Genomic DNA, 25,679 nt, shown 5'->3' with positions numbered 1-25,679 from the left:
AGTCCTTACCCGGGGAGGTGACAGCACTGCTCTCCCCAACCCTGTGTCTTACCTGAAGGTTGCAGAACGGGCAACGACGGCGTGGGGTACGCACTGAGCTCGAGAGTGGCGACTCTTCCCAAAGACAACCCAGAGGACACCTGAGCCCTACCGAAATAGGCCTGGAGAGCTGCTGGCAGCTCCACCTCTGCTACCCAAGTCTTGCCCTGCGCTGCTCTCCAGTAAGACAGTCTCTGCGCTCCGATGCTGCCGTCTCAGACACCTCTGCTGCGGAATGCAAGAGGTGCAGGGGTTTTCCTAACAGATTCTGTCAAATGGATAAAGAAGAACAAAATGCATTCAAAATGGAGAGCGAGCTCTGCCTTGGAAGAACGAAACTCAGGAAAGGAAACATACTCTTCAGAGGCCACCTTGGCCAACCTTCAGTGGTTCTGCCGGGTGACTTTGCACTGGAAAAAAGTGAAAAAAAGCCATATTTAGGGCTTTTGCTCTCTCCCCTAGCCCATGTTGTTGTCACAGGGAAGGCAGCCACCAGACGTGGGACAAAGACACCATGTGCCAGCCAGAACTACTCTCCTGAAGGGTTTGCTGCCTGCCCCAGGGCCTGGATTGGCAGTGATGTGGAAAGGTTTTGGGCCCCCTCTGCCCTTCTGATTACTGCCCCTTGCTGCTCATCCAGGCGGGCAACAGTGCTACACCCAGGAAAAACCCTGCGCAGCTCAAAGGCGACTGCTGGACTTTGGGGTTAAAGGCAACGGAGACACAGCAAGAGTCTGCTCCAGCTATGTTCTGTCCCCAAAAACTCTGCTGGCTGAAGGAAAGACCCACTGCGGGGTGCACACACCTGCCAGATTGATGTCCGGCTCTGCAGCTGATGCTGCCAGCTACAATTCAGCATCCTTGATCCTGGTGCCTCACTGGAAGATGATGGAAGACTACCAGGTGAGAAAGACCCTGCGTAACTACGAGAGGGAAGAACACCTTTGCGACCACGCTTGCTGCCGTGGAGGAAGGGTTTTAAACTACATCACACAATGGGGGCCTAAGCCCAGAGATAAGAAGGCATGGGGGAGGTTTGGCAGTAAAGGTCCGCACGGGGACATTAATTTTCCTGTGCAGAGGACTGGGACTTTGGAGGATTTCCTCAGGCTCACAGAGCGTGGACAGCAAACACGAAGAACTGCATGTCCTGCCGTGGTTGCAGGGCTATGATGTGGTCAGACTCAGAGACTTGGGACAGCATCATTTATGGTATATGATGGACACAGACTCCGTAGGGTGTAGGCACAGAAACACCTTATTATAAAATTCTCTAATTATATACAGCATTTCAGTAAAGGGGAGGCCCCTTTACTCCCCAATCACCACCCGATTCATGTTCCCAGTATAGCTCGATGCTTATATTTCCTATTCCTTCTGGCAGGCACTTGACTCTTGTTTCTCAGCTCCTTATCTCCGGAATTTAGCCAGCCACCTGTTGTTTGCAAACCGCTGGAACATGCAGCGCTTGCTTTGTCGTGCCCTTTCTTTGATCCATCGTCCTTGGTTGTTTCAGCAAACAGGCCGAAGCTGCATATTTCCCATGCTGTTTTTATTAAACAAGACGTTGCTCTCCACGATTGTTGATCAAGACGCGGCCACAGCTGCCTACTGGCCGTTCAGGAAGGACAGGCAGGGAAGGGAGGTGTCTCCACGTGATGGAGCTCCCAACCCCGAAGAGCTGCGGTGTGGGAGCACAGACATGCCTTCTGAGGGTCTCTGGATCTAGGCTAGGAGCAGGGAAGGCTGGGTCTGCTACCACCGCCTGAGACAAGGTGCTGGGTGAGGTTGGCCATAAACAACTAGCTGACGTCCCGCAGCCCTCATCCTCTCTGGGATTTTGACTATCCAGGCACCTGCTGGGAAGGCAAGGGATCACTGGCCAGGGAATCCAGAAGGCTCCCAGACTCCTGGTTAGAATTTCCTAACACAAATGCCAGAGAGGGCTGCCAGAGGTGACCCTCTGCTTGACTTGCCGCTCACCAACAGGGAAAAACTGGTGGTGAATGTGGTCACAGGGCAGCTCCGCCTGCGGCAACTGCCAGCTGGCTGCGTGGAGCATCTGGAGGAAGGCTTGAAAGGTGGGAAGCAGAGCTAGGATCCCGAGGTTCAGGACAGGCTTCAGCTTCCTAGGAAGCAGCCCAAAAGGAAGGGGGCGCTGGTTGTCAAAGAAAGGTTTTTTAGATCTCAGGAGCCACCTACCAAGCCTGTAGTTTTGGAAGACTGGGTATTTTTGCAGAAGGCTTGCTTGATAAGGTAGCAAGCTTCTTAACGAACTTAAATTAACTATTTTGTTCTTCTGCTAAATGCACTAAAATGCAAAGAGCACACGCAAGGAGAAACAGTGACAGGCACCAAAACAATACAAACATTGCTCAAGCACAAGGGACGGCATCAGGAAGGCCAAAGCCCTGCTGGACCAAAGACTATCCAAAGACATTGAGCAGAACAAAGACATCTTGCAGCGGTACAATGGCACCAAAAGGAAGTTCAGGGAAAATCAAGTCTGCTGATCAAAAATCAGCCATGGACAGTACAGACATGACCAAAGTGCTTAACTTCGTTTTACGCCTCAGTGTTCATGGACAAAGCGTGGTCCCAGACCTTGAAGTGTAGTGGACAATATAAGAAGGGCAGCCAGTAGTGGGGAAGGAACAAGTTAGGGACTTCTAAGAAGAGCTGCGACATCCAGGTCCACAGACCTGGTGGGATTCAGCAGAGGGGACTGAGGGAGCTGCTGAGGCGATGAAGCTGCTGTTTCCTAGGCAAAATCATGGCGATTTGGAAGGTCCCGGCCAACTGGTCCCAAACATGACACTCACCTCTGAGAAGAGGAGAGCCAGCCCTTCCTCAGCCTTCTTAAAGCCACGAGCACGTCCTCTTCATGCACAAACATTTGAAGGACAAGAAGGCAAACCTGAACAGTCAATATGGAGTTCGCAACAGCAAACTGTGCTTAACCGACGTAACATGACTGTTTTCTGTGGGCAGAGGGGGAGCGGTGGATGTGACGTACCACAGAGCCAGCAAGGCTTCTGACACCGACTCCAACGGCATTTTCCTTGGGAAACTGAGGAGCTATGGACCAGGCGCACGGGCAGCTAGGCGGGCTGAGAACGGAGCGGGCTGCTGCGTGAGAAGGTAGCGATTAATGACTAGGCAACTGGCAATGAGCAGAGTGATCTAGGGGCCAGTCTAGGGGCCCACCTTGTTCAACACCCTCATCGACAGCACAGATGACACCGGAGGACACCCTCAGTAAAAGTACAGATGATACTAAAGTAGGGGGAACATCTGACAGTGAGATGCAGAGCTTCAAACCAGAGGGCCCTTGGGAAATTTGAGGACCAGGCTAACAGAAACCTCATGAAGTTCAGCAATGAGAAGAAGAAAGGTGTGTGTCTGGGGTGGACCAACCCAACACACTGGTCCAGGCTCAGGAGAGGCTGCCCGAGTAGCAGGTCCGTGCAAGAGGCTGGAGCGGGGTTTACAATGACTGCCAGGCTGAGTATGAGCCCGTAACGCACTCCCACAGAGAATACGGCGAGCTGCATAGTGGGCTACATAACGAGCAGCCTGGCCAGCAGATCAAGGAAGTTACTGCCCTTTTTACTCAGCACTGGTGAGGCTGCACCTCGAATATGGTGTTCAGTTTTTGGCCATTAAGTTGAAGAGAGACAGGGAAAAACTGAAGAGGGTCCAGACCCAGGTTGCATGACAAAAAACTCAAGCAGTCTACAACTGCTTGCAGGGTGTCAACTTACAAAGCTGACTGAGCCAAACTCTTCTTGGAATTAGCAGATGATGAAACAAATGTGGCCAACAGCCACAAGTTGTGGTTTGGGAAATGTAGGTTGGATGGAAAGATTGCAGCACCACCATCCTGCAAAGGGTTTCCTGCAGAAGGTTTCTAAGGCTTGGCTGGACAGAGCCAAAGCTGACCTAATGTCATCCTACCCAGAGCGGGATATCAGGAGAACCCTATACAGCTGTGGGTTCAAAAGCCGGCTCAGGAAGATCAGCCCGAACTTACGGTTTCACTGTAAAGCAGAGTAATTAGTTGATGGAAAAACCCTCAAGGATCCCCAGAGAGCCTTGACAAAGAGCAATGTGACAATATTCTCTCCACTTTCCCACTAAAAGATACTTGGAAACTACTGAGAGACATGCTCAAGGAACTAAGAGAAAACCCCTCCATTCTAGGATGTAAAAAAGACTCCTGTGTAACTGGGACACAAGTTTCTACAATGGATAAGGATTTGAACGTATGTCAGGCTGAAAATATGGTCCACCAAGCCACAAAAATGCATCTGCTAATTGTCTGTCTGTTATTAAAAGGAGTATTTCTCATAGGAAATGAGCAGTCCTCAGACCCATCTGACATCCAGGCCACTGAGTGAAAAGCTGTGGTTTCCAGGGACAGCTAAGAAAAAACCTCTGGGAGACTGGAGATGCTGCAGAAGTGCACTCAGCAGCTGAAGAGAGGCAGCTGCAGTAATAGGGGAAGTGAAAAGAAAAAGCATGTTATTGGCACAGACTGGTCATATCTTGCCACCATTGAAGGTAGAGCTGATGGAGGCATCTCTAGTTGATGGAGGCAACACGGCCACAGTATGGCTTCCAGGACTGTACATAGATAAACCCAGGCCTACACGTGTAGCACAGGGTCTGGGGTATGGTATAACACTCTTGCCTGCTCTATGTGGCTCAACACACCTAGACATGATGTCTCTGCAGTGATGAACATGAGGAGAGCCTTAGGGCTGTGACGAAACCTTGTGCTGTTGAAGTTCTTGGCCCACCGTGAACTGGAGATGACTTCTGTGAGACAGACGGACTGCAACGAGACAGTGAGCACCCTAGAGACGAGGGAATCGAACGAGATGCCTTCTTGAGGCAATGGGAATGCCACACTCAGAATCACGTTCAAAGGCTGAATCTCCAAATAAAAGCATTGTGTCCAGGAAGGGTTTCCTTCTGTGTCTGCTGCTGGCGGAGGCCAAACAGGACAAACTCGCAGCGATCTCAGTGTTACTTCTGAGTCTCCAGAGAGGTCAGCACCTCAGAGCGTACGAACGCCACTACGCTCGCTGACTCCACGTCGGAGAGGCATCGCTGGTTTGTTTTTAAGGCTTTTCCACCCCTAAACCTGAGAAGTACCAGTGGCAACTGCACATCCAGCTACACCATAGTGTCGACAGCACGCAGACTCTAGCAGTTCCTCTGAGAGAAAACCCTGAGAGCGCAGAGAGCAAAACCAAGTGCACCAAGCAGCTGCTCCACGTTTGCTATTTCTCACCCGCAGTGCTACAGAATAATGTGCTTTTTGCCAAGAGACCGCAGCGCTGGGATTCACCTGACAGAACGTGCTGTCCACAAAATGGGCACCTACCCTGGAAAAAGCTGCCCGGGGATCCGCGTCTGGTCGGGGCAGAGCCGGTCAGAGAATCCACCAGGCGCTGGGTATCATCGTCACATCCTACGGCAGACTCCAGGCTAGGTCAGATGAATTAGTTGTTCCCTGAATTCCATCTCCATATTTCTTTGGTATCCACAGGCAGAACTGGCAAAGCAGACGAGGCAGGCAGGTGCAGGCACCCAGGCGACTGAAGCCTGACGCCAGGCGAGATGAATCCCACCATAGGTCTCTACCAAAGGCCATGAACTGAGATCATCTGCGCCTGCTGTCGCAGCAGCCCCGTGGGTTGCGGGACCGCAGTGGTATTTAGGAGTTACGGTGCCCCATGGATAGCTGGCACCTGGACGTCGAAACGAGAACGCTGACGAGCCGGTGTCAGCCAAACCAACCAGAGGAAAGCAGCCGCTTGGCTTCACGTTAGGGCTGTCCTCCAGTCACTCCATTTGGAGTGCATGCGATGGAAGCGCAGCTAAAGGAGATGCCGAGTAAACACTGAGGTTACTTATCTAGCTGTTTCTATACACATAAAGACTGCGGGAGAGAGGGTGAGGGATGGTGATCTCAGTGCTGGAAGATCAGGGGCAGAGCTTGGTGCCTCCGATCCGTCTGCCCGGAGCAAGCAGGAGCCCTGGGAATTCTCTGTCCCTTCTCGTTCCTGGCGCAGCCCATGTCAACCAACGCAACAGGCTGCTCTGCCCATGGCTGAGCTGAATCACACTCATCACAGACAGGAAGGTTAGTCACTAGGACGGAAGGGCAGCCGCCTTACTGGTGAGGAACCGGCAGTCTTTCTTTAGAAGACCTGACAATACAAAATAACTTAGATCGGTTCATGTATTTTTTTTAGCAGAAGAATCTGCAAAATAGGATCCCTTGGCTGCTGGATCAGCAGATAACAAAGATGCTGAGCAGAAACTGCTGGAGTTTCACCTGGACTGCTTTTCCTGAAACCTGGGCAAAGGCATGTTTTGGAGGTCGCTGGGCTTTTGCTAGGTAAATGATCGAAGCAGTGAGCCTGGCAGTAGCCACGGAGGGGTCAAGGAAAGGACATGGAGAGACAGGGCTAACAAAGTAAACGAAGCGTGGCACTAAACGGATCGGGACAGTCAGGTCCAGGCATCTGACAGTTCCCCTACAAGCTTACAATCTAGACAGTGGGTAAAATCTTCAGCAGTAATAAAATTGGGATTAGATTCCCACCCAAAATGCGTTGCAGCAAGCAGGGGCTGAGTCAACACAAAAAGCAGGAGATTTAGCACTAGTGACCACTCCACATAGAATCATTTAAGTTGGAAAAGATCTTTAGGATTGTTGAGTCCAACCATAAACACGGTATGCTGGGATTAAGAAATGAACCTGTTCACTCCAGTAGGAAGAGAAGGCTTAAGTGTCTAGACCTCCTGAGAGAGAGGATTTGAAGCACGACAAAGGAAAGCAGAAAAACCAGCAAGCCCAGAAGGCAAGGAAAAAAGAGTATCTCTATGGAAGGAGAGCAAAGGGCAGATATTCCAGTCTATTATGGTACTTTACAGCTGCAAATACTTGGAAGACTGGGGACTCGGCTGGTGTAAAAGCCTCGGCATAGCTGTGAGGGCAAAATTTTAAACATGCTTCTTCTGATGCTTGAATTTCTGTTGATAGGTGGCATTGCAGGACTGAGGTTACGTCTCTCCACAGCTCCAGGCTCCCTCTGCCACAGCTCAGAGCCAGAAGACAGTCCAAGGGGAGAAGCGTAAGGGAGCCGGGCAGCCTCCCAGCAGGCGCTTCTGTTAAAACCGGCATCGGCAGGAGATAAATTCCACCAGCGAGGGGCGAGCAGGCAGCGTACGTGACTACATACGTGATCAAAGGCTGATCTCCGCAGGCATAGTGGAGCAGAGGAACAGTGACAGCTGGAGGAACCCCAATGCCCTGGTTGGTGTCAGTGCAGCACCCCAGCTCAGCTTCCCCCAAGGCCACCGCGGGGGAAGGCTCAGCCCCAGGTCTGTGCTCAAGACCCAAGGGATGAGACGGTGGGAGAAGCTCTCTCCAGGCCACCCGCGGACCACGGGGAGCCAGTGCCTGCGGGGGTATGGGATGCGTTGCGGGGTGCCAGGACGAGCATTCTGGGATTGTGCCAGACCTACCGATACGCCCAGTGAAAGGACCAAAGGCAGGACAAGGAAGGGATGACGGTGGGACAGGCAAGGACAAGCACGGGAGAACAGAGGGAGAAGGGAGAGGAAGAGGCCAGCTGAGCGTACCAGGTTGCTGGTCGGTACGGCCCGAGCCTGGGCCCCACGCTCTGCCGCGTCTTGTCACCGCACTACTTCTGACCACGTTTCGGGGTGAGGCTGCGCGCCGTGTTGTGTCCCTCTGTGTGTGTGTGCATGACGGCACAGCTGCCAGCAACCGGGGAAGGGGCTGTAGGGCCCGTAGGTGCTGGGGTGCCAGCAGCTCCAGAGACCCGCCTGTGTCCCCATTGCACGTTGATGCACATGTGGGTGCATTCAATTTGCTAGGAACCGTTGAGCTGGACCGTCCAGTGAGTAGGATAAGAGGCTTGGAGCCAGGGCCATAGACCTGGGGCAGACGCTGCAGAGGCTGGGGGTCTGCGAATTTGGACCAGATGGACCAGTGGGTTTGAGAGTCCGCTACTGGTAAGGCCCTGTGTCTGGAGCAGCTGCCAGGAAGACTGGTTTTTGTTTGTGGGTGCCTGTGCATTAGGCAGCTGGGGAGACCAGGGGACTGGAAACCAGGTGCTGGACAGACCAAGTGCCTACGGGCTGGGGAGCCCAGTGCACACGTGTGTGCACGTGTGTGCGCACGTGTGTCAAGAGATCCGAGTATCAGCAAGTGGGAGCCTTGTGGAGGGATGGGAGCTGCTGGAGCATCCACCGGACTGCACCCAGCGTCCACGGCCAGCCACCCCTCTCCCAGCTTCAGAAGCTGATTTAACTGCTGAACTAGTGTGAGGAGGACTAGGGCAGGTCAGGGCTGGCTTGGAGCTGTAAGCAGCATCCCTGCCACCTGGTCCTTTCATGAAAGAGCCATTTTGTGGTGCCAAAGGAGCTGTTCCCCACGGCTGGGCAAGGTCAGCTCTCACGTGGAGACTGTCACTGCCACCAAACACTGCTCTGCCTGCAAACACCTCTCAGGACTTCCCACCTGCACTTCTTTATTTGAATTTGCTAACTCCAGTGTGAAAGCACCTTACATGTGCCTGGCTGTCTAGCACTGATCTCCAGTACTAAGAAAGCTTTAAAGCTAGAAGGCTAAAGATTAATTTCAGCAAGAGATGGTCTCAGGCTACAAGTTACAAGGCTAGAAATGAAGTCTCACACTTAAAATGCCTGTGCACCTTCCATCTATATTCAACCCATCTCTAATCCATACACTTGGACAGGTTGATGAAAGGGTCCCAGGCACCTGTACAAGGCTTCAAGCTGTATCACAACATCTCCCTTTCTGAATAGTGCCCTGGGGATGTGGCTTTACATTGCAGCGACGTTGCTGTGCTCATTCTAAACCCACCTCCAGCTTTCCTTCCCAGGGAAACCACACGCGCTTATTGCTCCACTTGCCATAGGTTTAATGATTACGCAGCCACAGGGGAAGTCAGCTCAGGTAGCTGATCCAGAGGGAACGGTAACCCGCTCAGGGCAGGTTACCGGCTAAATACATTCATTCTGCAGCTGAACATCCAAACTGGGAGGGAGGGGAGAGGGACCGCGAGTCTCACGCGGGATGAGGCTGCTCTACTGCAGCACTAACCTCCTCCTCGCACCCCACGTGGCTTTATGCGCATTTGAAATTCTTCCTTGCTTTGTCATATTTCTAATACTACATGTAAAATTTCTAATACTACGTATCAGAAGAAATCAGCTCTATAATGATTTTGTCAGGTTTATGACAATCGGTACTTCACCGGTGTTCTTTAGAGGCTGCAGAAGACACACCAACAACGCAGATGACAGCAGGCTATTTGGGTCACGCAGCTCTTGCCAGCACCCTCCTGCTCGCAGCTTTCAGAGGACTCTTCTGGCTGCAGGAACTGTGCCCACAAAAGGACAGACAGAGCAAACGGCCCCACCAGCAGCTGCTCTGCAGAGCGTTTGGTGCAAGTGTGGAAGGCAAATCTGGGCCCCACGAAGAGCAGAGAGGAGAGCGGAGGAGAGGTGTGGTCTTCCCACTGGAAGTAAGGCCAAGTGCCGACTGGCACCTCTGCTGAGAGGTGCTCGAGCCTGGCTCCCCTCTCCCCTTCCCCCTGGGATCCACCAGCCGCGGGATTGCCCGTGCTGCTGGCAGCAGGCGGCTCCGTGTCCCCGCACGCTGGCCGTCGGTCCTCCTGCCTGCCCCGCAGCAGCACCCGTGGGACTCCCCGTCCGGGATGAAGGGCACAGCACGTTCAGCGCCTTGGCACGGACACATCACAGCCGGTCCCTGCTTTGGGCACAGGCCTTCCATCAACTAGACAGTCAACATCAAGTCCATCGCTGTGTCTGAAGTACTCGCTCTGGAAAAAGTGTTGCTCGAAAGATCCCACAGGGCACTGACAGGAGCTCCAGGGTGCATCAACCAACTGCCCAGGACAGCGGTGATGACCACCCCTGGAAAAGAGAGCATTTTTTGGTGTAAGCTACAGGCTGCAGAGCGAATGGCAGCAGCTGAGCTGAGCAAAGGCTTACCACCTGTCTCCCCAGTCCCAGGAAGACCTCCACAACCGGTACAACTTCACAGGTCCACCTGCCAGAAGGGTGCAGCTCTGCCTGCCTTGCACCACGCACAGCCACAGCCTACACCTCACCACCACCACCACGTCGGACCAATGCAGATTTCATATACTTCATTACTGGGTTTAAAGCCTTATGATTTTTGCACGGGAAGATGCGAGAAAGCACAACCCCACGGATGCCAGCCCTTTCCCTGACTGCACAGACCCCCGGTCCAGCGTGTGCTGCTCCGCGCTTGCTATGAGGAGACGCGCAGCGAAGCCTGGCCACGCCACGCACCTCAAACCTTCACGCGAAGTTCCCCTTCCGTCCCACCTAATGCACGGTCGTTTCACAGACTCAGGGTTGATTCGGCCTCGCTCCGCCTCTTCTGGCACCGTTACTCCCTTGGAAGGGCGAGGATTCATCTCTCATCTCTTCCTGCACTCACAGTGTATACATCTCCGTTTGAAACAAACTCTCCGGGATCCCTTTACAATTAAGGCATCTTGACTGAGTGATTCACAAACACTAAATAATTTCGCACTGCCTTATTGTAACAGCCTTTCCTCTGGCTTTAAGAAATGCAGACTTGGCCTATTCGTACCATACCCACTTGGCACGGATTCTGAACGTAATTTTCACTTGCAAGTACCACAGTAATGTCTCCTACACTTCCCTCCTATAGTGAGGGGAGCCCCTATAAACATTAACAAACTAATGTTATCACTCTCTTAAATCACTCCTTAAAACTATCCTCTGCGGCGTTCACCACAAAATGAAGTAGCTGATATGCCAAGACTGCTCCTCGCAGCGTCATCGCACTGGCCAGAGACGGTGAGCACCAGCACGGGAAGACCCGCGCCGCCCGCGTGCTGGGACACAGCACCCACCACGACGCCTTCCTGACCTGCCGCCGGGGTTCTGGACACGCACTTACAAGCAATAACCAAACGACACTAATGCGGGAGCAAGCGAGGGCTGTCGCTGGTGCGGATCTCAGAGCCCGACCCCGGTTCTCTCCTAAGCCTCCCGCCTGTGCCCTGGGGAGGCTGCACCTCTATTTCGCCGCGCCGCGCCTTCTGCGCAGCCCTCGGGCCACTTGCTTAACGTGAAGTGGCCAGTGACTCTAACCCTTGCTTTAAACCCTTTGTTTTAAAGGTAATCAGGAAAATCCAGTTGGCTGCGGGCTCGGAGCAGAGTGGAGGCAGTACACAGCCTCCAGCATCGCCTCCTCAGGAACGGGAAAGCGCCAAGGGGGAGATACAAGAGCAGAGACCTACACACCTGGTCAGCCTAATTCTTCTCTATAGACCCCAAGACTTGCACCACATTGGGCAAAACCGTAATAAATGTCAGTACCAAACAGTCCTGATTGGCCTCCAGAGCGAGCATCTAATGAGCCTTTTCTCCAACCTCCACTTTCCCCGTACTTTCAGTTAGCAGAAGGGAACCTGTCAGCTCATCTCCTAGCACAGAGAACATGTACCTGCTTGAATTTTTGTACCCGAAGTACATTTTTTCATCAAGACATCCAGGCAGCAAGCATTTCAGTAACAATTATTACGCAGCTCTCAAAACACCTTAAAAAGGAAAATAATTTGATGCAAGACGTGGGCCCTTGTCCTGCGGAGGCAGATGCTGCTGGCAGCCACCGGCCGCTCTCCTGCCGCGTCCGGGCTCACCTCAATCAGAAAGTCTCCTGTGCGAAGCCCTGCTCTCCAAGCGACTCCTTCCACATCCACTGATTCCAGGTACTGGAGCGCTGGGAAGGCTGGGGTTGGGGTGAACTCCTCAATTGGGGTTTCAGCTACAAAACACAAAGAGAGAGACGGATTGAGACAGTGTGGCAAAAAGCAAGCAGAAGGTGGGCAAGGATGTCCAGGAGCCTAGCACAACCTCTATGTATCGGTTCAGAAAGAACATACATGCAAGGCTCAGCTTGACTTCAACGCAGGAACCAGAGCTAATGCTCATTACTGGCTTTCACATGCTACCAGACAGATGGCTGTTGCTAATAGCCTGTGCCACAGCTGAGGAAAGGGAGAAGTTACCTTTCCAAGCAAAGTGCCGCTCCTGGGCACTACGACACCGGCCGCTCGTTCGCACGGCGACCCAGGGAGCAGCGTCGGTAGGGTCATTCCAGCCCTACCTCCCCTGAACGGCAGACCCAGGACCAGCGAGGGGATTGTGCCACCTCCAGTGAACTGTGCTGCATGGGTTTCGGAGCTGCTCTCCGCCGGTAGCAGCAGCCTCAAAGATGAAGCTGAAGATGGGCTACCAGATACAGGAGTACTCAGCGAGTGTGTGGGGGTGCGAAGGTGCGATCTTGAAACCACCTCTCCCAGCTACTCTGCCTTCCTTGCCTGCCAAAGCATGAGACGGTGTTTCACATCACCTGACTGTCACGGAGAGAGAAAATAAGGACATGGACCTGTTGGAGCGGGGCCAGAGGGGGCACAGAAATGCTCCGAGGGCTGGAGCCCCTCTGCTGCGAGGCCGGGCTGGGAGAGCTGGGGGTGTTCAGCCTGGGGAAGGGGAGGCTGCGGGGAGACCTTATTGCGGCCTCCCAGTGCTTAAAGGGGGGCTGTGGGAAGGGTGGGGGCGACCTCTTTAGCAAGGCCTGTTGTGACAGGACAAGGGGTGATGGTTCTAAACTAAAGGAGGGGAGATTTAGACTGGATATAAGGAAAAATTTTTTTACAGTGAGGGTAGTGAAACCCTGGCCCAGGTTGCCCAGAGAGGTGGTCGATGCCCCATCTCTGGAAACATCCAAGGCCAGGCTGGATGGGGCTCTGAGCAACCTGGTCTAGTTGAAGATGTCCCTGCTCACTGCAGGGGGTTGGACTGGATGGCCTCGAAAGGTCCCTTCCCACCCAAACCATTCTGTGATTCTATGACTCTATTCTAAAATTATTGACACATTAGGAATAAAGGGCTGAAAACCCCAGACACGCTCCGACAGATCTGCACTCCCCTGAAAGTGTGAAACACAGTGGAGGGTCAGAGAGTGGATTTTATTCCTCCTCTACCCTGGACAGCCACTTTGCTCAGGGCTAGTTGTCAAATAACAGATCGCAGTCGTACAGCAGTCCTCTCCTGCAACAGCAGCACAGCAGTCATTCTGCTGAGTAGCTCTTGAACGTACTTAAATCACCAGGAGGACGGGGCTAACAAGCCATTGTTTTGCCTAATGATGCAGCATATGTCATGCACCAGAAGACATTAGTGCCTGAAACGTCTGCATTTTGGCTGCTGACCAGTGGCTGGCCAAGAGCACAGCACCGCCACTCGCACAGGGTCAGTCTAAAAGCGTGATGCAGAGCCTCTGGCACCGACGGTGTTGATGCAGATCCTCGGTCCGCTGCTATACAAGCACTAAGTTTAGGTCTTGACTGGGGTGCATACAGATTCCTGGCAGATGGCATACTTGATGTGGCAATGAATTACTTTGCATTACTTTCTCTGAAGGGTAATTAATACAGGAGCGTGAAGAAGGGCTTGCATAGCAGCGCCAAGAGCAGCACCAGAGACCCTCAGAGCTTGGCTGCGACGGCTCGTAGTGGCCTCCCCTCGAGAAGTGTAGTTATCACATGTGTAAGAGAGAAGCTAAAGCTGGTTGGTAGGAAGTGCAACAGTGAGTCCACAGCTGCATCAAGCAGCTCAAACATACACGGAACCTAGGAATTCAAAACAGAGACATGCTCCCCAAACCCTGGCCAGGCTGGCAATTTTGGGGCCAGGAGCTGAAGACTCTCACTCAGGGCTTTTCACCGGACTGATGGAGGTGTCTTTTTCTCACATGAATCTTCAGTCCACGCAGGATTCACTGTCTCATCTTCATTCAGAAGAGCCAGCGGTAAAAGGACACTCTTTGCTGGTGTAGGGACAGCTCTGAGCAGGATGCACTGAACGATGCAGGCTAACTTTCTAAGAAATCAAACACCAAATCTTGTCTTTAGTGGCTGATGATGCCTGAGCAAACCATTTGCCTTAGAGACATGCAGCAAGCAAGTCAGAAAAACCATGATTATCTAGTCTGATATCGCGCACGACAAGGGCCAGAGCCTTCAACAAAGGTCCCTGTAGGTCCACCTCTCACCTCTGCTGATGTACGCAGAAAGTGTGATTTTTGTTAGCAATATAGATAAAGATGTATTGTACCGACAGGCCTAGACAAGTTATCCGTCACTCTAAATCTATTATCAAAACAACATGTTTTTAAAAGCTGTGTCATTACCCTAACGAAGCAGTAGATTTCATAACAGTCAGTGGACGATCTTGTACATACATCTCCTTTGACGTCAGGTCACTCCAGTAAATGTGACCTACATTCGCTTTCATTTGTCTAAAATGCACACACACTGATTTAATACAGGTAAAAATATTTCCATCATTTCCCATACTACTTCATTATTCTACTTACAATTTTTATGCAAGATTTTTTCTGCTAACTCACAATAGCCGTTGGCGAGCACCAGACCAAGACAAAGTTTGCCTGACAAGATGTCAATATGCTGAATGATCTGATTATGCTTAGATGGTTTTATCAACAGCTTTCCATTACTTCTTCCTTTGATGGAAGCTAGCTTAGTGGCAAACAGCTGACAAAGTCATCCTACCTATTCTTACAAATGCCAGTGTAACATTTGATTTCTCCAAATCCTTCAGGATTTTCCCCAGTGTTGAATTCAACTCTTTGGATCAGTGTTGACCAGCAAGTTCTTTCAATAGTCTGAAGTTCAAAGAAACACAAATGTGACCTTGCTGCAGACTGTAACTGCAAAACTAGGTGCCCATGAACTTATGTCAGGCGCAGGCCTGGAAGGATATCTGGTTTAAGGGGAGAAAGACCTTGTGTATTGCCTGAACCTCTGAAAGTGAGAAAAGGGGAGACTCAAGCTCTCTGAATGTCAAGTAAATTATTTCTATAACGATAACAAGACATAAAGTCTCTGTAGAATATCACCACTGTACTTCACAAAATGCGAGCATCAGCACTGCCCTCTCATCATACATGTATCATAATTAAGTCATGAAAAGGTTAAGTGGAAGCCCTGATCCCTGGGGAGGACGGAGTTGGAGAGATGACAATTTAATTGGCTTCCTAGCCAGGAGAAGGAGCCTGATGTGAGGAAACCACGCGTCACGGCGGCTCCAGATACACCTGTCCCATCGGGCTTACCCCCACCGCGATCCCACAGCTGCACAATTCGGAAGCATTGCCCCACGTTTCCCCACCACGGGGCTGACGACAGCCCACGGACAGCGGGGAAATCCTAAACTACAGCTCAATGAAGAGTCATCTGAGGGATAGTTCAAGGATGATTTTTTCGTATTGGTAATCCAAGATATAAACTGATAAGGAATACAGATAAAATTGACCTAGGAAACCCAGCCTTATAGCCAGTTTTGTCACCTGCATTATTGATGTGTTACATGAGGACTCCAGGCACACCATTTTCCGTGGGCTGGAAGCCATATATCTACAGTAACTGCATGCCGTGATACATGATTTGTAAAGTGTCACTAGTGCCTTAAAGACTCAGTAAACAAGAAAATTCATCCTGAATTCAGAGCTGTATCCTTATGAAGCAAATACTAGAAGCATAATTTAATACTTTAGGGGGGAAAATGTAGACAGAGGAAACAACCAGCTCTCCCCTGCTACTGCCTGAAGTCCCAGCACTCAGTCACAGGGAACATGGAAGAAGCTCTAGTAACGGACAAGTAAACATAAACTAAACGACCCCTTTTCCATGCAGAGAATGAGATCTGCAGGGCGAACTGCTCCAGGTGTCTCCCACGGCCACACCAGGCAGTGGAAGGAGGAGTTGTGACCTCCAGGTGTGGGTGCAATCCAGCACTGGAATTCCCGTCTTCCTCAGTTAACTCGGAGACTCAAGCACTACAGGGGAAACCTGCTTACTGGGACCTGCTGCTGTGCTTCCTCGTTTCAGACCTTTCCCTTACAGCTGCTTTTAGTTATTAGTCAGTCAAATATATCAGTGCTGTGCTTATACCTGGGCAGTACAGACACTGCTCTATACTTCACTGCAAAGGACCTGCAAAGGGAGAAATTTCTCTTGCAGCACACAATGATTCAAACTTCCCGGGTAAGTGCCAGAAGAGCTGTAAACCCAGCTTAGCACCTGAAAGCCCTGCGCTGCCTTACCTGTTGAGCTGACGGGCACTGGGCACATTGCTTTCTCATAAAGAACAGAACTAAATGAAATGTGTGTTGACAGCAACCCTATGGAGCACCTGCAAACCACGCTGCGTGCAGGAGACCCTGATGGTGGGGATATCTCCTTCCAAACCATCAGAGTCTGCTGAAAGCGGCAGAAGCACCTATGGCCAATACTGCTCTTGCAAAGGCAAGGGGTGAACAGAAAGCCACTGCTATGGGAGAAGCCCTGACCGCCACCCCTCTGTCCCCATGGCAGTCTATCCAGCCCACAGGCCTGACGCCGAAAACCCGTGCTCCTCTGGGTCACGGGAGATGGAGCCCTGCATGGGACGCGCTGCTGCACGCGCTGCCCGAGCACGGCCGTATGCAGACATCCATGCACTGGCTGCAGACAGCACGTCCTCTAAAACACCCCGGAGTCAGTACTGGCCACGGTGGCGTGATGGCTCAGAGCAAAGCTCAGGAGCACTCACAGAATCAAAGAATCATAGAATCGTTAAGGTTGGAAAAGACCTCTAGGATCATCAAGTCCAACCGTCAACCCAACACTACCAGGTCTCCTAAACCATGCCCTGAAGTGCCACGTCTACACACCTTTTAAACCCCCCCAGGGACGGTGACTCCCCCACCTCTCTGGGCAGCCTGTGCCAAGGCCCTTTCTCAATAAAGAAATATTTCCTAATCTCCAACCTAAACCTCCCCTGACGCAGCCTGAGGCCGTTCCCTCTCGCCCTGTCACTGGTGACTTGGGAGCAGAGACCAGCCCCCCCCTCACTCCAGCCCCTCTCAGGCAGCTGCAGAGAGCGAGAAGGGCTCCCCTCAGCCCCCCCTTCTCCAGGCTAAACCCCCCCAGCCCCCCCAGCCGCCCCCCAGCACACTTGTGCTCCAGACCCTGCCCCAGCCCCGCTGCCCTTCTCTGGACACGCTCCAGCCCCTCCAGGCCCTGCTTGTCCCGAGGGGCCCAAACCTGAGCCCAGCATTCGAGGTGGGGCCTCCCCAGGGCCGAGCACAGGGGCCCCATCCCTGCCCGGCCCCTGCTGGCCACCCCAGTGCTGACACAAGCCCGGGGGCTGGTGGCCTCCTTGGCCACCCGGGCACTGCTGGCTCATGCCCAGCCGGCTGTCAGCCAGCACCCCCAGGGCCTTCTCCGCCGGGCACTTCCCAGCCCCTCTGCCCCAGGCCTGGGGCGCTGCCTGGGGTTGGTGTGACCCAAGGGCAGGACCCGGCACTGGGCCTTGTTAAACCCCACACAACTGGCCTCGGCCCATCGATCCAGCCTGCCCAGGTCCCTCTGCAGAGCCTTCCTGCCCTCCAGCAGATCGACACTCCCGCCCAGCTTGGTGTCACCTGCAAACTTACTGAGGGCGCACTCGATCCCCTCACCCAGATCATGGATAAAGACATTAAACAAGGCTGGCCCCAACACTGAGCCTTGGGGAGCCCCGCTCATGCCCGGCCGCCAACTGGATTTAGCTCTGATCACCCCAACTCTCTGGGCTTGGCCACCAGCCAGCGTTTTACCCAGCAAAGAGTACACCCGTCCAAGCCATGAGCCTCTGGCTTCTACAGGAGGATTTTGTGGGAGACACTGTCAAAGGCTTTGCTGAAGTCCAGCTAGGTAACACGCACAGCCTTTCCCTCATCCACCAGGTGGGTCACCTGGTCATAGAAGCAGATCAGGCTGGTCAGGCAGGACCTGCCTTTCATGAAGCCGTGCTGGCTGGGCCCGATCCCCTGGCTGTCCTGCATATGCTTGATCAGCTCACTCAAGACGAACCGCTCCATGACCCTCCCCAGTACCGAGGTCAGGCTGACAGGCCTGTAGTTCCCCGGATCCTCCTTCCAGCCCTTCTTGTAGATCAGCACATTGGCAAGCCTCCAGTCATCTGGGACCTCCCCTGCTAACCAGGGCTGCTGGTCAGTGATGAAGAGTGGCTTGGCAACGGCCTCTGCCAGCTCCCTCAGTGCTCTCGGGTGGATCCATCTGGCCCCAGACCCTTGTGAGTGTCCAGGTGGAGCAGCAGGTCGTAGACTGCTTCCTCCTGGATTATGGGGAGTTGTTCTGCTCCCCATCCCTGTTCCAGCTCAGGGGGGTGAATACCCTGGGGATAACTGGTCTGGCTATTAATGACTGAGGCAAAGAAGGCATTTAATACCTCAGCCTTCTCCTCATCCTTGGTCGCAATGTTCCGCCCCTACACCCAATAGAGGATGGAGATTCTCCTCGGCTCTTTTTGTTTACATATTTGTAAAAACATTTTCTGTTATCCCTTACAACAGTGATGAGATTTAGTTCTAGCTGGGCTTTTGCCTTCTTAGTTTTCTCTCTGCAAGGCCTAACAAGATCCCTATACTCTTCTTGAGTTGCCTGCCCCTTCCTCCAAAAGAGGTAAACTCTCCTTTTTTCCCTGAGTGCCAGCAAAAGCTCCCTGTTCAGCCAGGCCGGTCATTTTCCCTGCTGGTTTGTCTTGTGGCACATGGGGACAGCCTGCTCCTGAGCCTTTAAAACTTCTGGCTTGAAGAATGCCCAGCCTTCCTGGACTCCTTTGCCCTTCAGGACTGCCTCCCAAGGGACTCTCCCAGCCAGAGCCCTGAACAGGCCAAAGTCTGCGCTCCAGAAGTCCATGGTAGTGGTTCTGCTGACCCCCCTCCTTCCTTCACCAAGAATTGATAACTCAACCAAATCATGGTCTCTAAGCCCAAGACAACCTCTGACCACCACATCTCCCACCAGTCCTTCTCTGTTTGTGAACAGATCAAGCGGGGCACCTCCCCGGTGGGCTCACTTACCCGCTGTGTCAGGAAGTTATCTTCCACACACTCCAGGAACCTCCTATACTGTTTCCTCTCTGCTGTGCTGTATTTCCAGCAGACATGTGGTAAGTTGAAGTCCCCCATAAGCACAAGGGCTAGTGATTGTGAGACTAACTCACAATCTAACACTCCCCGCCTGCTCTTCCCTAAAAGCCCGCTGTTTGGAGGTGGTGGACAGATGCTGACGCTGACAGGGCCGAGGCAGGCACCAACCCCGCACCAAGATGCTCGATCCATCTGTAGGGCTGCTCTGCTGATGGCCAGAGACCAAGGAGCAGGCTGGACACACAGGGGATGATGAGAAGAACAGAGCTGGTTTATCGCCCTGATCTGGGCTGTTGTGATCAAGCACAGAGCTGCCCAGCAGAAACCCTGCCGAACAGCCCCAGTGATATCATTCACGTATCTTTGTAACTTTTTCCTCGGTTTCTGATGCTCCTTTTCACTGCCCCAGTTTCCTCCCAAATGAACAATCTGCCTGTGGCTACTTTCAGCCCACTCACCCCAGTTTTGCTACATCTGCACTCAAATCTGTATTTCCAATACCATTACCTAGGTAATCTTGGCCTTACCTGGTGTCATGGAGCGGTTACCCCCAAAGGTTTCCAGTATTCCCTGTCAGTTATCTGTGAAGTTCGGCCACTTCCAGCATCTCTCCCCCTCACACACAGACGAAATCCAGCCGGAACGGCAAAGCGCTGATGTGACTTCGCCACCTCCCTCACTGCTAGCTGTCATGTCCAACCTCTCACGTCACGTCCAGTCGTTCTCTGCCTCCTGTTCAGTCACCTTAACCTCAGCCTCACCAGCAGCCCAGCCATTCATCTACTGCCCCAACACCCACTAAACAAGAAATGTTAACCAGAACAACCCACAGTGTTCAGAGCTGGTTGCAGCTCTGGTAATGGAGGAGGAAGACTCTGATACTCCATACACAACCTGGGAGTCCTGACCTCTGCCTCTCACGGAGGCCCGAGTGAAGGCCGAAGACTGCAGACCAGCCACCACAAAAGCCAGCTTGGGACCAGACCCTCCAAAAATACCGTTTCCAGGTCAGAGCCTGCAGGAAAGCGTTAGGTCAGAGTATGTAATTCGGTGACAATTCATCCGTAACTGCCTGCCCAGGAAGGAATCAAATCTGAGGCAGCTCTCTTATCCAACTGCTGAAGGCAAAACTAAATCAAAAGGTTTGGAATTAAATTACAGAAATTCTCGCTGGTAATTAGGTAAAATTTCCTAACAAGGAGGTCTACTGTTCATTGCAAAAGCTCACGACGTTCGTACTTCTCAAGGAACTATCACCATAACACTACAGCCTTGGTTGTGCCATTTGATCACTGCGGCCGTTTCTTGGTCTTAAAAACCCACTGTCCGGGAGGTCTCACACCAGGGGTGCCAGCTCCAGCTGCGCCCGGCAGGCAGGGGAAGCCCTGGCAGAGCCAGGTCACCAGGAAGCCCTGGGGTGGCTTTGACAACCCCCTCAACACCACGGGCCTGAGGGTGAAGGCCCTGCAGCACCCCAATCCTTTGGCACAGGGGCGCTGACAGCCCCCAGACGCCGAGGGGAGGGTCCCCGAGAGGGCTGGCTCTGCCGTGCTGCTGCTGCCGGGAAGCCTGCACCGCTGCTGGCACGCGGCGGCATCCTAAAGCTACACCCGTGCCACAGGGCTGGTTCAGTGGTACCTGCCGCAGCCAGAGGCATGCACAGACCCGAGAGCCTTCCCCTGCCCACCTGTGCTGCCTCTTCCCCTGGGCTGCCCATCTTCGTGGGGAATTGCTCCCCAGAACCTGCTACGGTAAACCCCAGCCCCGATTTTGACACTTGCAGCACCACAGTTGATGGCATTTCAAGGTGCAGGCTTCCTGGGACTCTCTGAAAATACTGCTTTTCTTGGACAAGTTACTTTTACTACTATCCAAGCTTAGCAGTGAAAAATATTACAAATTCATTCAAGCAGAGTAAATTGTTAAGGTCCCAGTTATGTCACTGGAAACATATTTCCAGAGTGAAGAATAAAATAATAAAATGGGATTCTACACTACATCTACTGCAGAAAACTGTAGCTGCCTTGGGTAGTTACTTTAAGTCCTGAAGGCATGTCTCAGTTTAAAGCCTAGGGCAGGAAGTTGCACACCACTGTCTGACACCCAAACAGAGCGTTGGAGCAGTAGGTACCTGTTGCATGACTGGAACGTGGTCATGGATGGCTACAGGCTTTTTAGGAAAGAGAGCCAAGCAGGGCGAGGTGTGGGAGTTGCTCTTTATGCAAGAGAGCAACTGGAATGTATCGAGCTCTGCGAGGGGTGGAGGAAGAACGAGTCAAGAGCTTATGTGTAAAAATTAAGGGACGGGCAAATACGGATGACACTGTTGTGGGCATTTGCTACAGGCCGCTTGATCAGGAAGAGGAAGTTGATGAAGCCTTCTACAGCCAGCTGGAAGTAGCCTCACAGTTGCAAGGTCTGGTTCTCATGGGGGACTTCAACCACCTTGATATTTTCTGGAAAAGCAACATGGTGAGGTGTGCGCAATCCAGGAGGTTCCTGCAGAGCATCGAGGACAACTTTTTGATGCAGGTGGTGGAGGAGCCAACGAGGCGAGATGTGCTGTTGGATCTTGTGCTAACAAAGAAGGTTGAGTTGAGGATGTGAGAGTTGGGGGTAGCCTTGGCTGCAGTCACCATGAGATGGTCAAGTTTAGGGTACCACAAGGTAGAAGCAGGGCTATGAGTCGGGTTACAACCTTGGACTTCAAGAGGGCCAACTTTGGCCTCTTCAGAGACCTGCCTGGAGGAATCCCATGGGCTAGGGCTCTAGAAGGCAGGGGGGTCCAAGAGAGCTGGTCAGTATTCAAGAACCACTAACTCTGAGCTCAAGATTAGTGCACCTCTATGAGGAAGATGTCAGCAGAGGAACCAGGAGACCTGCATGGACGAGCAAAGAGCTTCTAGAGAAACTCAAATGGGAGAGGGAGGTTCACAGTACGTGGAAAAGGGACTGGCCACTTGGGAGGAATATAGGAATGTTGTCAGGGTATGCAGAGATGCAAAGAGGAAGGCCAAGGCCCACTTGGAATTAAATCTGGCGAGGGATATCAAAGGTAACAAGAAGGGCTTCTTCAAATACATCAGCAGTACAAGGAAGACTGGGTACACAGTGGGCCCAGTGTTGAACGAGATGGGTGCCCTGGTGACACAGGATGCAGAGAAGGTGGAGTTACTGAATGCCTCCTTGGCCTTGGTCTTTACCGCTCAGGCTGGCCCTCAGGCAGCCCAGCCCCCAGAGGTGAGAGAGAAAATCTGGAGAAAGGAAGGCTTCCCTTTGGTTGAGGAGGGTTGGGTCAGAGATCACCTATGCAAACTGGATCCTCACAAATCCATGGGCCCTGATGATATGCACCCATGAGTGCTGAGGGAGCTGGTGGGTGTTCTTGCTGAGCCACTCTCCTTCATCTTTGAAAGGTCATGGAGGACAGGAGAGATGCCTGAGGACTGGAGGGTAGCCAGCGTCACTCCAGGCTTCAAAAAGGGCAAGAAGGAGGACCTGGGGAACTACAGGCCAGTCAGCCTCACCTCCATCCCTGGAAAGGTGATGGAACAGCTCATCCTGGAGGTCATCTCCAGGCATGTAGAGGAAAAGAAGGTTCTCAGAAGTAGTCAACGTGGATCGACCAAGGGGAGATCATGCTTGACCAACCTGACAGCCTTCTGTGATGGCATGACTGGCTGGGGAGATGAAAGGAGAGCAGGGGATGTTGTTTATCTCGACTCCAGTAAGGCATTCAACACTGTCTCCCACAGCATGCTCACAGGTGAGCTAAGGAAGCGTGGGTTGGATGAGAGGACAGTGAGGTGGGCTGAGAACTGGCTCAACAACGGAACTCAGAGGGTCGTGATCAATGGGGCAGAGTTTGGATGGAGGCCTGTCACTAGTGGTGTTCCCCAGGGGTCTGTACTGGGTCCTGTCCTGTTCAACATATTCATCAATGACCTGGACGAAGGGACAGAGCGTCCCCTCAGCAAGTTCACTGATGATACCGAGATGGGAAGAGCTGCTGATATACCAGAAGGCTGTGCTGCCATCCAGCGAGACCTGGACAGGCTGGAGAGCTGGGCGAAGGGGAATCTCATGAAATTCAACATGAGCAAATGCAAGGTCCTGCCCCTGGGGAGGAACAACCCCCCGCACCAGCACAGCCTGGGGGGGACCTGCTGGAGAGTGGCTCTGCTGAGAGGCCCTGGCAGTGCTGGGGGGCAGCGAGGTGACCCTGAGCCAGCACCGGGCCCTTGGGGCCAAGAAGGCCAACGGTTTCCTGGGTGCATGAAAAGGAGTGTGGCCAGCAGGGCGAGGGAGGTTCTCCTCCCCCTCTGCTCTGCCCCAGTGAGGCCACACCTGCAGGGCTGCGTCCAGGTTTTGGGCCCCCCAGTTTAAGAAGGACATGGAACTGCTGGAGCAAGTCCAGTGGAGAGCTACCAAGATGATCAGGGGCCTGGAGCAGTTTTCCATTAGTTCTTCATAATGAAGATACCACACTTAACGACACAGATATCAGACTTGGTGTTTGACGTGCTCTGTCTGAACATCTCCAGTCCCAATTTCTGTCCATCCTGAGGGTCACAAACTGTCACAGCACTTCTCTGCACAACAGCCAAGTTCTGAAATCCATCAGTGAACTTCCATGAGAGTTTATAATACCAGCACTGTGTTCCAAAACTTGTTGCAGGGCTTTAGGGCAACATCCCCTCCGCTGCAAACCAACAGCAAGATCCTCACGCTTTGACTGTACTTCCCTCACCGTAGCCCTCCTCGTGCCCCATGGCTGTGCAGGGCAGAAGCTGTGGCTGTCAGAGACCCCACCAGGTCAACAAGACCCAGCACCAGGCACTTCACGGCACCAAAACTCAGCTTGCAGAGGCCTCTGAGCCTGAGGTCTTCACACGAACTGCTGGGCAGGAAACAAAACTAAAACTCCCTCAAACGATCCACTGATTCCTACAGATCCGGGCAAGTTCTGCGCTTGGGTCGTTGGATCACTGAATTCACCCAAGGAGATCTGTCTCAGTAACTGCAATACCAGTTGCTTTGACTGGTCTTTACACAAAGAGATGCAAATACCAACATCTGCTGCTGAACATCAAACTTGAACCTTCCTGCGGAGAAAACGCAGCAAAGAACAAGTGGGAGTTTGCGAAGCGAGCAGATGACGTCCATGCAGAGGTCCTTCCTAAGCCAAGCCCTGAGTTCTCTGTGTTTTTCCCCCACATGGCCAGAACTCGGTCTTGACCGTGGGACCGGGTCACTGGTGGACGGCACGCGAGCACCACCGGAGGAGGACCCCGGCCTGCTGCTCGTGAGCTCGCCCCCGGCCAGGCGCAGAGGCAGCGGCAGCGGCTGCGTGGCCTTCTGGGCGCAGGACTGGAAGCTGTGCCGCCACAGCGCCCGATCTCCCCGCGACGCTGAACATAACAAGACGCTCCCGGGGAGTGCTCCGGAGCGACCGCCGGGCTGGGGACAGCAATGGCTCCAGGAGGGACAGGGCTGCGGTACAGGCTGGCCCTCCCCGTCGGCGAGTCCCACAATTGGCACTTCGGTCACGAGCTGTGACCTGCTGGTTTTACAAGCGCTCCTCGACCACCCGGCTCAAACGCAAGGGCTGACACCGGACAGAGGAGGGGCAGAGAGGCTGCGGCAGGCAGAGGAGCGCAGGAGGGCCCAGGGAGGCCGTGGTGGGCGCCAGGAGGCCCCAGGGCTGCGGAGGGGCTGTGCCACCGGGGCAGGCAGAGCGACAAGGGCACTTGCTCCAGGGGGCAGCGAGAGCTGGGTGAGCTGGGCAGGCTCTTGGAAAGCAGGTCTGCATTCTGCATCGAGGCAGGTGCAAGTGGTAAAGCCGGTGAAGTGCTTGCTTGGCTGAGAAACTCGGGGGGGTGGGTGGGGGGAACAAAAGACTGACAACATTTTGGAAGGAAGCAGGAGCAAACCAAGCCCCACAGTGGGTCAGCACAGCATCCTCTCCCCAACAGCGTACGGGATTGGGTGCTTCGGGACATACACAAATCACAGGAATCAATCACCTCGGGTAACTTCGCGAACAACCTGCCCCACCTGGCGGCTTCTCCCCAAGCTAAGTAGACAAAAGAAAGCTTGCACCCTGAAGCAAGGACTTAGAGCCATCTCCTTTTCTTTTTTCAAGACATCATGTATATTATTGGCAATATCCTTGCTATTTCTATTACCTCTTCCTTAGGGAGTAAATTCCCAAGTCAGGGACCGCATGTCCCTCTACTGTTTCCACAGAAGCCACCATAACCAGATGCCAACGAGCATTAACTGGCCCAGGAACAGTATTCCTCTGCCCAGGGAACTGGTAGCAGGGATTTGCTGAGACCATGTGAGGTGCAGTCACTGTATCAGCTGTAACAACCACTGTTTACAGGGGTGACCCCGGGGAAGTATGTATTAATATTTTATGAATCATATTACTAAATAGATAATGCCTGATCTGTGGTCAGGTTAGCCAGGAAGAGGG

At 52.9% G+C, this 25,679-nt stretch overlaps 1 protein-coding gene across 11 annotated transcripts in view; it reads right to left on the bottom strand.

Annotated features, from left to right (window-relative positions):
* Positions 1-25,679, bottom strand: part of SHANK3 (SH3 and multiple ankyrin repeat domains 3) — a 403,098-nt gene that overhangs the window by 65,321 nt on the left and 312,098 nt on the right. For all 11 annotated transcript variants that reach the window (XM_064441038.1, XM_064441069.1, XM_064441094.1 and 8 more), the window contains one exon: positions 11,835-11,959. In XM_064441038.1, the coding sequence (XP_064297108.1) occupies positions 11,835-11,959 (125 nt within the window). The remainder of the gene's footprint in view (positions 1-11,834; positions 11,960-25,679) is intronic.

Source organism: Phalacrocorax carbo, chromosome 1 (genome assembly GCF_963921805.1).
Source record: "Phalacrocorax carbo chromosome 1, bPhaCar2.1, whole genome shotgun sequence".
In the NCBI taxonomy this organism is placed as follows: Eukaryota; Metazoa; Chordata; class Aves; order Suliformes; family Phalacrocoracidae; genus Phalacrocorax; species Phalacrocorax carbo.
This window is presented reverse-complemented; position numbering and strand designations above follow the sequence as displayed.